Here is a 14,322-nt window from a genome sequence, read left to right on the forward strand (position 1 = left end):
GTGCAAGTAACTGAAGACAGTTCCCAAGAACGCGCTACTTCACTGAGCAGCAGTGCTCATCCATTTCGACACCTCCTACATTCTGACAGTGCTTTGGCAAAAAGCACACCTCACAGACAATTGTTCAGACGGTCCCGCGGCGTTTACTGGTTTAGTTGCAAACTGGTCAGTTAAAGTGGTTGGACACAGCAGGAAATGGGCACACTGGCAACGGAGGAACGTTTTTGGTTTTTCGCTTGGATTCACTTGTCAGTGTTAGTTAAAATGGCGATTCAGAATAATTTTTTTCTACACGAACGGGTCGAGCTCGGAACAAGGACGAGGAAGATAAAAGGGATGCGAAGAATAAACAGACGGCCAAGAGATGAAGCGAGTAATTGATCGTTTAGGCAACAAGTCTCGCCGCTGAAAGAAATTTTGTTTTCCCCGTAATATTCATTTGGGCACTGACGGATAATAATGACCTTTTCAAGGCAATTTAGTGCTTCCGAAGCTGTTTTCCGCACCTTTTATAGCTTGGTAATTTATTAGCTGGTTATTTTCTGCCTGTGAAGATGTATTCTCAGTGTATGGTCGTAATTTTTAGCGCTTCTGTTGTCGGATACAGCTCAATAGCGAAACGACTTTGAATGAAAGAAGGCCCTTTGACGGGCCCTCTTCCATACAAAGGCGTCCTCCAATTCTCATTAGCCTGCTACCCCGAGAACGCAGGAAGGGACCGATGAAAGGGAAGAGTCCCCTCCTTCTGTGGCCGGGGACAGTCTGCTCCCTATATTGTCACGCCGCTCCATTGCCACGTTAGCACAATCGCGAGAATCGGCCGACGCCATTCAATGGAATGGGGTCATTTGAGAGGGAAACGCCGCTTCGTTTTTGAGTTGTATGTGACTATAGTAAAAACACCTCCAGAACACCTTCAAGAAATGGGGCACTAATAAAGCATTTTTATCCGCCCTGAAAACGAACTGCATTCTGTGTAAAATTAATTTCAACTTCATGTAATGAAGGTAAGGCTTGTCTGCAGTGCCGTACGTGTTGAACGAGCTCACATTTACTGATACGCCGCGCATCACACTTGATTTATGAGATGTACATGCAAAGTATGAGAAGAGAGATTGAAGAAAAAAATTACTGGACATAAAATCTTGCTGCAGCGATGAGTCATATTTGTTGATGAATACGGACCGTTCGCCACAAGTCATATGTGTTGTGCAGGAGAAAAAACATGCATCAGGAAACAAAATTTGAATAGGCAGTCAGCAATCCCGCTTTCCGCAACTGCTTTGCACGATAAGTTCATTTTCCTGTGCGAAGCACATATCTCAACAAGCCAAAAGACGGTTTTCTTTTTCATAAAAAATCTCTGTGCAGTATAGAGGGTTCACCACAGTGTAATCCTTTGCAAGCTTAACAACGTTTGCAAGCAACAGCTTCCTTTCGTTTCATTTCTCGAAGGGGATGTCCAAAGCATTTGCTGTCGTAACGTACACTACGATTTATCTGAATCATTCGATTAAGAAAATTTCTCACTACTGCCCTGACTCTCCAGAGGGTCTTGTCCGCATGAAATAGCAAAATGACACACTATGAAACCCCACCTGTGTGATCTAAATATAGATATAATGCAAGAGTCAAAGAGGGTAGTCAGGGACTATCTTGATCTACTGGCAGAGTTTGGCTTAGCTAACCTTATTAATAAATGTACTAGAGAGGAATTTTTAGGTTCCAAGATAACGACATCGTGCATCGACCATATAGTTGTTCGCATGGCAGACAAACACTGCTCTTCAGGAGTAATTAAGCTGAAACTCGCAGATCACTACTTTGTGGCACTAGTAACCATGACAGAAACTTCCAACTACGAAGGTAGTGCGAACATAAGACCTATAGCTAGGAAAATTTTAGACGACAGGAGTGTAGACAATGCAATTCAGCAAACAAACTGGGATGCGATGTTATCTCTGGATCACATGACTTTGTATAATACATTTCTTGCAAAGTTGCACCTAATATACTCGACATCATACAAATCTGTCAAAATTAAACAAAGAAAACCAGACAACCACTGGATAACGCAGGAAATTATGGAGTTGTGTTACTTAAAGGATAAAGCCTGGCAAAACTGTAGGAAGGACCCTGAAAACACTGCACTTAGACAGCAATTTCGCACATTGCGAAATCTTGTAACAGCCAAAACGCGACTGGCTAAAAGAAGATACCTATCCCAGCAGTTTGCACTGAACAAGAACGACGGAAAAAAGACATGGAAATTAGCAAACAGTTTAATGGGCCGGGTCAAACAGTCTACGATTGAGGAGACGATCGAAAAAAACTTTCCGAAGGAAGAAACACAGTCATTGTTTGAACTGTTTAACGACACATTCATTCACGCAACAGATAAGCTGCGCGTCGCTCATGGAACAAAACGACTAGAATACAAGCCAATACTTACATGCGCACAAACAGCGTACCTTCCCGAGTTAACAGAGACTGAGTTGTGGAACATCATACGTAGAATGAAGATGTTCAAGCCGCCAGGTTTTGATAAGATCCGTGTGCGCGATCTGTACTGCAACTTTAACATATTAAAAGGTGTGATCCTCAAAATACTAAACGGCATATTAGAAACCGGAATAATGCCCAGACAATTGAAAATATCGATAGTGAGGCCTGTGTATAAAAGCGGAAAAAGAAATGACTGCGCAAACTACAGACCGATTTCTATTATATCTGCTCTTGCGCATATTTTGGAAAAACACGTGGGATTAGTTATGCAGTCTTTTTGCGAGAAGTTTTCTTTAAATAACCCGGCACAATACGGCTTTACAAAGGACCGGAACACAACTACGCTCTTAGAAGAATTCTCGGATTACGTTAACACCGCCATTGAAAACAATCATCTTACATTAGCACTATTTTTAGACCTATCGAAAGCCTTTGACACTATTGATCACGCATTAATGTTGCAAAAGTTAGAAAACATGGGTTTCCGGGGACGATTTCATCAATTCTTTCAGGGCTATTTCACAGACAGAGCACAGTGCGTTAGAATTGATGATAAATACAGTGAATTTAGGGCGATCAAATTTGGTGTTCCACAAGGAAGTACACTGGGCCCATTACTATTCAATATGTACGTCTCTGAACTCGGTTTTTTGAAATTAACGTCGAGAATCTTTCAGTATGCAGACGACACAGCACTAGCACTAGAATTCACTGATCTTCATTTTGCAAGCAAAAGCTTTCAGCAGGATATATGCAAGGTAATAGACTGGCTTGCTCAAAACTCAATTTATTTAAACCAGCAAAAAACGAAACTTCTCTGTTTTAGAAACCCGCACAAGCGAGTACTCCTAAATGAGTCACTTTTTTTACATGGCTCGCATTGTGATTCGTGCACATGTAATGTCATACCATTTGAACCTTCAGTAAAATATCTCGGAATAATATTTGATGAGCATATGGCATGGACTAATCATGTGCAGTATATATGTAACAGAGAGCCGTGTCCGCGATGATGTACAACCTCAGAGGTAAGACTTCGATGCACTTAAGGCGCGTCATATTCAAGGCACTAGCTGAATCTATTATAACCTACGGCATTACATTATATGGCACCTGCTCTGATCACAAAATGGGATCCATAAATCGCATAATTAAAAGAATTGTAAACAGTATAACTTATGGTACTATGCTGCAGGAGGTTGATAAGGAGGAAAAATACAGTATACTAGGTGTACTGGAAATGCGGGAACTATTTTATTACACAGTGCTCACAAGTCATTACTTTACAAATGCTTTCAAAATACCCGTCAAGAAAAACGCTGCCTTAAGAAAGACAGAAGCTTATATTAAGCCGCGCTGCTTCACGCATTATGGGAAAAAGATACGGAGATATTACGTGCCACAGGTATTCAATACACTTGGTGAAGAATTTTACCATTTCAAAACAAAACGTAAAATGACTAAAGCAATAAGAAAATGGTGCATATCCTTGCAGATAAATCACTGATGGCCTCTTACATGTTATAATCTACTTTCTCTGTTTTTGCTATAATCTACTTTCCCTTTTGCTTCAGATTTTAGAGTTGTTTAGATATTTTTAGATTTGTTCAGTTGTTTAGATGGCTCATTTCAAGTTGTGATGACGTCTGTTCATGTTTGTTTTCGTTTTTCTCGAGTTGCATTCCTATTTGCTCAATATGCATACATAATGTTTGTATAATATGCATGCATTAGTGTTCTCAAATTTATTGTTTTGTGCATAATTTTTTGTACACATTCGGTGATTCACTGTACTGCCTGAACAACCAACAAGCACGCTGTGCTTAGGTTGGACGGGAAAACTCATGTACTAAATGAAAATGAATAAATTTGATTTGATTTGATTTGAGTTGAGAATAGCACTGAGTTGATATTTTATAGTTTTAAGGAAATCACAACAGAAAGCACCAAGTTTCTTTACACTGTTAGCGCTGAGAAATCTACATCGATTTCAATACAGGGCACGTTAACAACTGCTATTATATTTGAACTCGCCAAAAAGTAATTGCACACTGACTAAGTACACACATTGGTGCGTATACAACCACAGTTTCTCACATACCCAGTAGCACATAGTGTCCTTAACACACAGTACAATGATTGTGAGAGGCCTGGAGCCGCTTACTATGCCCAGGTTTGCGGTTACAAGCTCAGACAAACGGTAGATTGTTTTTTTTTCATTGAATCCACTTAACAAGCACAGCATTGCAAACCTTATTTTCACTCCTGGCGATACCAAAACAGCCTTAACATACAGACAGCACCCTCGTTGCACTAAGCACTGAACCCTGAAGCTTTGTTGAGTGTTCAACACTTATCCTTAAACAACTTAAGGGTACCTGATCTTCAAAGAGCAAAACACTCACGGCGTGTCGCCATGACATCCGCTGTGATAATTACATATGGCTTTAAGGTCATGATTGACAACACAGCAGAGGCTCTGCAGGTGTGTTCGAGAAAAGTCTTTGTCCGGTCTCGGTGACAATAAAGCATATCATCTGTACACAAACACGCACATTTCACTCTGGAGTCTAGAAGATGGGGATTGAACACCAGCGTCGTAGGCGAAACACGCAGTTTGGGCGCTGTGCCTTTTAGACAGCGCCGCGCAGAGGTGCTTGGACCAGGAATGTTCAGTATACATACTAACATCTCAGCGAGCAGCATAATTTTGAGGAGCAGAGCTGTTGGTATTTTGAAATCTTGCATTTTCTCCCTGCGAAAGGTCACTATTGTGCCAGCTTCCATCGTGCTCTTTGAAATGATGATTCTTGTCGCTTGCACACCAAATCACGGTGTTAGCATTTAGTCTTGAATGAGAGTGGCGTGTCAGAAAAAAGGCGGCGTTCTCCCTAGCTGACAAACTGACTGCAGCTTAGGTCGCTCAGAAAAGCCAGCTTGCAAAAATGTCATTTGAGCGATGCACCGATGGCGTTTCGTTAGAGGATGTTGTTTAAGATCCTGGCGTTGTTCGTCGCGGAGTTCCCCATGGTGTCACGCTCCGGGATGTCGATGTCCTCACCCCGCGTTCTGGTGGGACACGAACCCACCGCCACTGGCATGTTGCGGTAGCAGAAGATGACCTTCCGAAAGCTCTTGCGGAAGTTATCCGAGAGGAATGCGTACAGGAACGGGTTCACGCAGGAGTTCGTGTAGGCCAAGATCTGTGACGCGATCTGCACGACGATTCGCGGGGGGTTCATGGGCAGCCCGTAGATCTCGACGCTCTTCAGCACCAGAACAACCTACGAGATAAGCAATGGGCCACAAACATCCATTAGAGTGAATTACACAGGAAGCAATAAGGGAGTAATTACTCATTAACATCCTCCCGAGCGCAGCCATACGGCTACAAAGGAAAGCTCTACATCCTCCTCAGAAACTTCGGAGTTAAAGGAAAATTCGTCCTGGTCCGGGGTTCGAACCCGGGACCACCGCTTCACCGGAGCAGTCGCTCTACGAATTGAGCGAACCGGGACGGCAAGCTTATGGTAGGGCGAGAGCGAATTGATCAATAACTCCAAGTGGGAACTGTATTGGTCAAATGTTTTAGGGGAATCCCCTAAGGTGGAGTAGATTTGTAATAAGGGAGTAATTACTCATTGACATCCACCCGAGCGCAGCTATACGGCTACAAAGGAAAGCTGCACAGCTTTCGCAGAAACTTCGTAGTTAAAGAAAAATTCGTCCTGGTCCGGGGTTCGAACCTGGGACCACCCCTTCACAGGAAGTACAAAGAGCAGTATAAGGATCTAGTACTGCTATGTAGTGACAATGACACATATTAGGGTATCACTGCCCCTCTTTCTGACAGGATCCACCTGTTATGCCACCGTCATAGATACTTTATTGAATGAGGGATGTTAGCAATGCTTTCCGGGCCGGGTGACTTCAGACGATTTATTGAAGGTGTTTTGTCTGCAATTTTTTCACCCTTTCTCACTGCCTCCAGCGTCTTTTGGCCCAAACCCGTGATCGTTCAGTCATCGCAGTGGCGTATGCAAACAGAATCAAATCTAAGGAAGCAATGCTCTCTGTTGTGCCATTCGTGCAATGAGGGCATCCGTTTGTGGGTGCTAATATGTTCTAAATTTTAAGATCATTAACAATTTCTCTCGCCGGGAAGTAGCCACGCATTCATCACTTCACCTGCAGTCACGGACATAAAACATGGACCAACTTCGGCGGTGAAACTCTTCAGATGCGCTATACAACGAACTTCAATGATCGCTTGATACTTATGCATGTATGTGCATAAGTGCTTGAAGGTAAAGCCTAAAAAGCTTTTCATTTCCTTTACACAGGTAAAGGTTACTGCAGGCACAACCTTTGTAGAAAATGTACAGCCCAGGAAGTTTGCTTTTGTGTTCTGTGGCGCTACTGCTTTTAAATCTTTAGCAACGCTAACCTCTCGAAGGTGGCAGGATTTGTGCTTTCCGTGCTCTCAAGCTTAGGAATGCAAATATGTTAGAGGACCCGCTAGACGGCTTACAAACAAACTCTTTGGGCTGCATATGTTTTTGACAAAGGCTACGTGGTAGTTGGAGATAAGAATATATGATATTTCTTCTATACTGATGTGATTGCCGTTCTCTCTCTTTGCAGAACATGCGTATAAGCGTGGTTTCTTGGGATTGCTGTCTCTCTCCGAGCGACCTCTATTTCCTGTGTACGCACGAGCTTCAGACAAGCTAGCACAACTATTCTGCTGGAAATATTTGGGGTGTGATCTAGCAACCTGTCTTTAAAAACTCGTTGCCTAAGTGCATGTAGAAAGAGGTCCAGCGTATGGCTCTTCACACTTTTAAGCAAGAAAGAAAGAGGTAAATAGCGCCTTTACCAACCTGTACCGGACACCAGCACACGGCGAAGACAACGACGACCACCACGACGAGCCGAGTCACCCTCTTCTTGGAGCGCACACTTTCTGCGCTGACTCTACCTCCCGGAGCGGCTCCGAACCAGAGCCTCTTCAGCATCAGGACGTACAGAATAAAGATGAGAGCAAGAGGAATCACGAAGGAGGACATGAAGAAAGATACTTGGAAGGCTGCTATGTTGTAGCCCAGGTCGCCTCGGAAGGTGCAGGAGGAAAAACTCTCATTGACGACCAGCATGCCATGGGCAAACAGAGCAGGGATGCAGGCTAGAAGAATGACTACCCACGTCAGAAGAATGGCCAGGTAGGCGTTCCTTTCAGTTCTGATAGACATGGAGGTGATGGGATGAACCACGGCCAGGAACCTGTCCAAGGACATGAGGACCAAGGTGTATATGCTTGCGTAAGCGCAAACTATGACTAAGTACTGGACTATCCTACACCAAACGTCACCAAAGGGCCAGTAGTTTAGGGTATAGTCCCAACCGGTGAATGGCACGCAGAACACAATGAAGAGTAGATCCGCCATGGCAAGGTTAATGATGAGAATGTTCGTAGTGGAACGCATCTGCGGGTTGCACAGCACGACTACGACCACAAGAGCGTTGCCAAAAAAGCCAATGACGGCGATAGCACCAAACAGAATGGGAACCACGATGGCCAAAACCTCTTCTACTGCCCGGTTTCCAGGGTATTCGAAGAAGTCGTCCTCTTCGTCATCGGCGTAAGAGGCCTCGGGACTGGCGTTCCTCGGATTATCACTGCAGGACCACGTCGTGCCGTTGCAGAGGTTTGACGCGGCCGCCACAGCGGTCTGCTTGACAAGTGTGGCAAGGACCTTGATGGGATCCGAGCTGCCGTAGTCCCGCACGGCTGCTGAAGGCGTCAGGAATTCCGCGTCATTCCTCTGCAGGCTATCCGCTTCGTGTGCTGAGGTTTCGCTGTAGCCGTGCATGACGAAGGCGTTCAATGGCTTGGCAGCACAGCTAAATGAGCTGCTCCTAGGCCTGAAACAAATAAAAAAGAAGCGACAGTTAGCAAATCATTATTACAGATGTTCAGCTTGAAGTCTGCACAGGGATTTCTTATTTTGTTTCTTAATATATTGGAGCGTGCAGGTATCTTCTATTATTTACTGCGCAGAGTAAATAGATATGCAGTAGTAATAAAAGGGCATTGACGTAAAAATTATCCAGCACAAGAATGTGATTCACTTTTTTAGCTTTAGCTCCTATAATGGTACAAGGATTTTGTCAACATGGAAGAAGTTTACAAAACATGCGTTTAAATACAGCACGAGCTAACTAACGGGCATAGATGAATTTGAGCCGTTATCCGGAGAGGCGCCATTTGGAATCTAATTAGGCAAATGTGTTTCCCTGCTGAAAAAAAGTTATATGATGCAATAACCTCATAAAGGCTTCATCATAAAATATCATACAATTTCTATGATATATCATAGAATTCGTATGATATCTCTATGATGACAGTATGATTTTACAGAAATGTACGACATTTGCATGATAATTTTCTGTGATTTTTATGATAACCTATGTTATTTCTTTGACAAACTGTATGAGTTTATTGCAACATACAACTTTTTCAGCAGGGTTACGCAGCAAATTCGCACAGCCTTTACTGTCCGGTCAACCTGAGTAAAAAAAAAGCATATCTACTCCCCACTCTCCTCTAGGGAAAAGCAATGAGTTTAACTATACCGCATCTTATATTCCAGACTCAGGTGTGCGAAACCACCATTTAGGCGTCTATGGTAACGTGGTTAACCACGACCGCATGTCCCCAGAGAACGCATTCTGGAAAGCGGCCAGTCCTCAGCCCAGATATCCGAGATGCCCCAGGCCTACCAGACTGCACTGTAGTTGGGCAGAGGGAAACGCATGAATTTTACGAGATACTTCGTCGACAGCCATGTAATTTATTCAGATGAGAAACAATAACAATACTACTCTTTTAAAATTTCTGGAGATCTCTATTGTTCCCTTCAACAAAAAAAAAACGCCCAGGCCTTTTCCTCTTAGAAGGAGTTATTCGCAAGGAGGAGTTCACAATTGGTAGTGAGGTGCTGGAGGTAGTAAGGGAATGTGCCTACTTAGGGCAGATAGTGACCGCTGATCCGGATCATGAGAGAGAAGTAACTAGAAGAATAAGAATGGGCTCGAGCGCATATGGCAGGTTTTCGCAGATCATGAATGGCAGTTTACCAATAGCCCTAAAAGAGGAAAGTATACAACAGCTGTATCTTACCGGTACTCGCCTAAGGGGCGGAAACGTGGAGGCTAACAAAGCGGGTTCAGCTTAAGTTAAGAACAACGGTGCGAGCTATAGAAAGAAAAATGATAGATGTAACGTTAAGGGATCGGAAGCGGGCGGAGTGGGTGAGGGAACAAACGCTGGTTAATGACATCCTACTTGAAATCAAGAGGAAAAAATGGGCTTGGGCAGGGCATGCAATGCGAAGGCAAGATAACCGCTGGTCCTTAAGGGTAACGGAGCGGATTCCAAGAGAAGGAAAACGTATCAGGGAGTAGCAGAAAGTTAGGTGGCTGGATGAGATTAAGAAGTTCGCGGGTATACGGTGGCCGCAACTGGCGAAGGACAGGGTTAATTGGAGAGACATGGGAGAGGCATTTGCCCTGCAGTGCGCGTAGTCAGGCTGATGAAGATTATGATAATGAAACTTTTCTGGACAAGCACAGCAATCAAACTTTTAACTTTAACAAATCTGGTAAAACTTCACTGCAGATTAGGATATAAACAGGGCTTTTAATTGTTAATTCATATATTCAAACAGTCCAGACAGCACAAAGCAACCAAGAAATCAATCATCCTCTTAACGCGAAGTCAGATTGAACTATAGAGAAATCAGCAATAAATTGCAATATCAGACCGTTCCTGAAGGATAATAGATTTAAGTCATTGCTCTTTATTTAAAACATTCGTCAGCGCGAAATTCTACGAACGCTTTACTGAATACTCATTTCTTCCTTTTTTTTCTTTCAACGTGTCTCCCAGAAGTATACGAAAGAAAATTCGTTCCGAGTCGCATTCGAGTGGCGGCCATCACTGTACATGACGCGCCAGCTTCCCGCCGCAATAAACACAAGAAAATGGCGGCAGCTCGAGGTCGAGGAAGCCTCAAAACTGGCGTCCATCAAAATATGAGAGCCGTTATCGCTTGCAGGGAAGCCCGTTATCTGCAGAACTCTGCAGAAGCCTCCGCCTGTGCCTCATGAGCCAGCTTGTTGGCATATTGGAGCGAAGGCTTCTTTTTTATTGCGTCTCTGCTGGGGCTTTGTCGTAATTAATGGGCGTACGCTTGATGACGCAGCTTCCCGAGCCTCTTCGATTATTTGCCTCTTCCATCGACTCGGCAGCTGCTGGGCGGTAGGACGAAATTTTCTTCTTACCTAGTTCTCATGCTCCTCAATACTCGCCTCCGCCACTTAAGTTCTTTCCCATCCGATTCCAGGAAACGGGAGCGTCATCATTTTTGTTTTCTTGTCACACGTGGTTCAGTTAGACGCTGTACAAAACAAGTAAAACAAGTGTTCACTTCCGCTTAGGCTTAAGATGTTGCCTCTTCAGCTCGATGGTAAAAAGAACATGACCGCACGCCTTCTGGCTCCTGGCTTGGTCCTCCCTGTCGGCCGGCTTCTTCGCCATTTGTGCGGTTCTTGGTTTCTGCTTCGCGTTTACACTTCAGCGGAGGGCACTCTAGCCGAGCCTGTCGTCACGTGGGCGTTCTTCTTGCGAGAGCGTACGCTGCTCTTGACATGCGGCTCCAGTGGCATGTACCACCGCCTCCCACTACAATGAAGGGTAGCAAACAGACAGACAACCACCAGTGCTCTAAAACGAACGATGAAAAAGCAACACGTTTCATTCCGTCCCCTCCCGCTTCTTCCGTTCGACCAGTCTACGCGGTGATTCGATGGTGAAATCCTGGAGGAACCTTGAGGCGTTTGAAGCACGCTGTGGAAGAACTTGCTGGCTTCAAAAGAAACGACCGTCTTTTTTTTATTGCGAAAGCAATACTACTAGTACTTTCACGCCTTTGCCGTGCCGCGGCGGTGACCACCACTGACCTTCATTTGACCTTGATTGCATTAGATTGGATTAGATTAGATTGGATTAGATTAGATTAGATTTGGATTTAGATTAGATTAGATTAGGTTAGGTTAGATTAGATTAGATTAGATTAGTTTAGATTAGATTAGATTGTATAACCGATGCATCACCACAAGTCTAACCACAAGCACCACCACCAGCTACACTACCCGCTGAACCATGGCGTAGCTACGGATTTTGCTTTCGCAATTACCGGGTTTAAGCAAGCTAAGGCACAGCGAATTTTTTTTTCTACTTACCTCCAGTGGCCGCGCTGTAATCTTTTAGGCGATCGCTGTATAACACAGCAGTAATAGAAGAATGAAATGTCTTGCTTCAACTTACTGCCGAATGTGGAATTTCAGAGCCAGCTGAAGAACACAACGTGACTCGTGTAATTCAGTTATTAAGTGCGGTGTACCTCATAGTTCGCAGTGTTAATATGTCAAGTTAACTAGTGTTTTTCATTTTAACGTTCATTCTATTTATTTTTTGGCTTCCTTAAACATAAGGTATAGATAACGACGAAGGGATGACGCGTCTGTCCTTAAAATATTAAACTGAGATTGTTTATACATTGCGGCAGGCAAGCGCTGCTCATCAAATCCGTTTACAAAGCAGAGCTGCGTTTTTCCTATCATACGATATGGCTGAAGCTTATTTGCTCCGGCATTTACCTCCAGATCAAGGTCGCCTAAATGTAGAACATCATTTAACGCAGTTTCATGAGTTAAAAAATTTTTCGCAGGCATGGTTTTCATAAACTCTATATATAGGAGAGGTTTTCATGAAACAAACTCGTGTGAAATCGTCCGCGTGAATCGGTTTCGAAGCTAAGCACCCAGGCATATTCGAGGGAATATCATGAAGAATGAAGAGTCATTGTTATTATCATTTGCTGTGTTGTTTAGCTCAGTGTGCTACTTGTGTTTGCTTCGTTGATTGAATATGTGCGATCTTCAGTTGTCTCTTTGTTCTTACGTTTTGTTTCTTCTTCTCTGTACAGCTGGGAGTTTCATGACATTTTTAAATTACTGCCTCTGTTCCATTCTTTGTGTTTTTACCATTTATTGTTATAATATCATTTATAATTACTGATGGCTTATAACTAGTTGTCACAGGCTGTGCGCTTTGCCTTGTATTGGTTTCCTGGATTTCGTCAAGCAGCGTTAGCAGCTTTTATCCAGGAAACCATCCAGAGATATCTGGTGAATAAAGTGAATTGAATTGAATATGGAAATTTTTTGTACGCTATCCGTGTGCCCGGTTTATAACTCACTCCACTTTTTTTTTCTTTCATTCCAGCCTGAAGCGCTGAATACACTTTTGCCTGAAAAGGGGAAATAAAATCGCACATAGCAACCAGATGGCGTATAACAAGCTCCCCTTAAGAGCCGCCTATCTTATCAGAAAGGCTGGCTGGCCCCAGTTCCGCAGCCAACCGCATAAACTACAAAACACAGTTAGTTTCCCCTGCGCTCCAACGGTAACCCTGAATTCGCAGCCTTGTCACGCTTGCCATATACCATAACGTTCCAACGCCACCCCCTTTCGTTGTGTTTATCTTCACCGTGATAAGCAACGCCTGGATGGCGCTCTCGGGTTACTTAATGAAGCGCGGGCGCTCGGCTGTCCTAGAGTAAATGATACTCTTGGTTCAAGGCCGCGGCGCCGCTATCTGGGCGACTGCTGGACCCGCTGTCTGAAGTTGGAGTGCCAGGCAAGGAGCTTGAAGGAAAAGTTGACTGCACACTGGAGGCAGCTTCATGCAATTTGTTTCGTAGTGTAAGATAAATATCTGGTTCTTTACAGTTGTGTTAGCGTTTGTTCGGCAACAAAATACGCAGTTGTTGATTAGGAAAGTGTATTTAAAAATGCAACACTGGTTTCTGGCCCCACTATGTTCAGTCTCCTCGCATCAAGACCGAAAATGGCTCCTTAATCGCCCATTGGAAGTTAATGGCTGAGTAAGGTATTCCCAGGCTTCCGCACGTAAGAATTTCACAGATGTCATGAAGTAGGCGTGCAAAAACGACTGGGGGTGGCGACAATTTAACAAAACTTCTCTTTGGGCTAGAGGGTGCATAGCTTATATTGAAATGAATTTAAGCGCACAAGAACACGCACACAAGAGGAGGAAACAGACAGGACTGGCGCTAACTTCACCTGATTTATTCGCAGGTAAGACAGCGAAAATACATACACAAAACGAGACATGCGCAGTAAAGAAACACATCGTCATTTCACAATGCGTGCTCAAGATATCTGTATTCTGCCTGCAAAAGATTAATCTACGTGTCACTCACACAGTCATGCCCCCTCTTCCTGATGTGAAAGGCTCCTAATAATTCACGTGCCGTCTTATCACCGCCTCTGCCAAGTATATTTATCTCCTTCAGCCGCGGCTCGCACGCTCTGCAGTTCGGACAATGGTCTGCCAAATGTGTCCCTCCACCCCTCAACGTCCGCAAATATATATATTTTCGCACTCTTATCTAAGAATAAATCAGACGAAGTTGGCGCCAGTCCTGTGTGTTTCCTCCTCTTGTGTGCGTGTTCTTCTGCGCTTAAATTCATTTCAATATAGGGTGGCGATACCTGTTTTTAGTTTATTTCACATTTCAAACCGATAGCTTTGTTTTCGGTTAAAGTGGCGTCCCTAGCCTCAGAACGCGGAAATCTAACGACACATGTGAACATCAGTTTGGTTTCAATGAAGACGCAGGTAGAAAGAAGACCAGCTTCACTGCTCACCTCCACATGGCAGTGTG

General features: G+C 43.9%; 1 protein-coding gene across 1 annotated transcript; it reads right to left on the reverse strand.

The window, feature by feature from the left end:
• Positions 1-4,399: 4,399 nt before the first annotated feature.
• Positions 4,400-8,378, reverse strand: LOC149348119 (allatostatin-A receptor-like). The gene is made up of 2 exons (XM_089585742.1): positions 7,389-8,378; positions 4,400-5,789 (listed from the first exon to the last, which is right to left on the reverse strand). The coding sequence occupies exons 1-2, from the start codon at positions 8,376-8,378 to the stop codon at positions 5,484-5,486; spliced, it is 1,296 nt and encodes a 431-aa protein (XP_089441868.1). The 3' UTR covers positions 4,400-5,483.
• Positions 8,379-14,322: the final 5,944 nt, after the last annotated feature.

This window comes from Amblyomma mixtum, chromosome 4 (genome assembly GCF_055824585.1).
Source record: "Amblyomma mixtum isolate Tamu chromosome 4, ASM5582458v1, whole genome shotgun sequence".
Classification (NCBI taxonomy): domain Eukaryota; kingdom Metazoa; phylum Arthropoda; class Arachnida; order Ixodida; family Ixodidae; genus Amblyomma; species Amblyomma mixtum.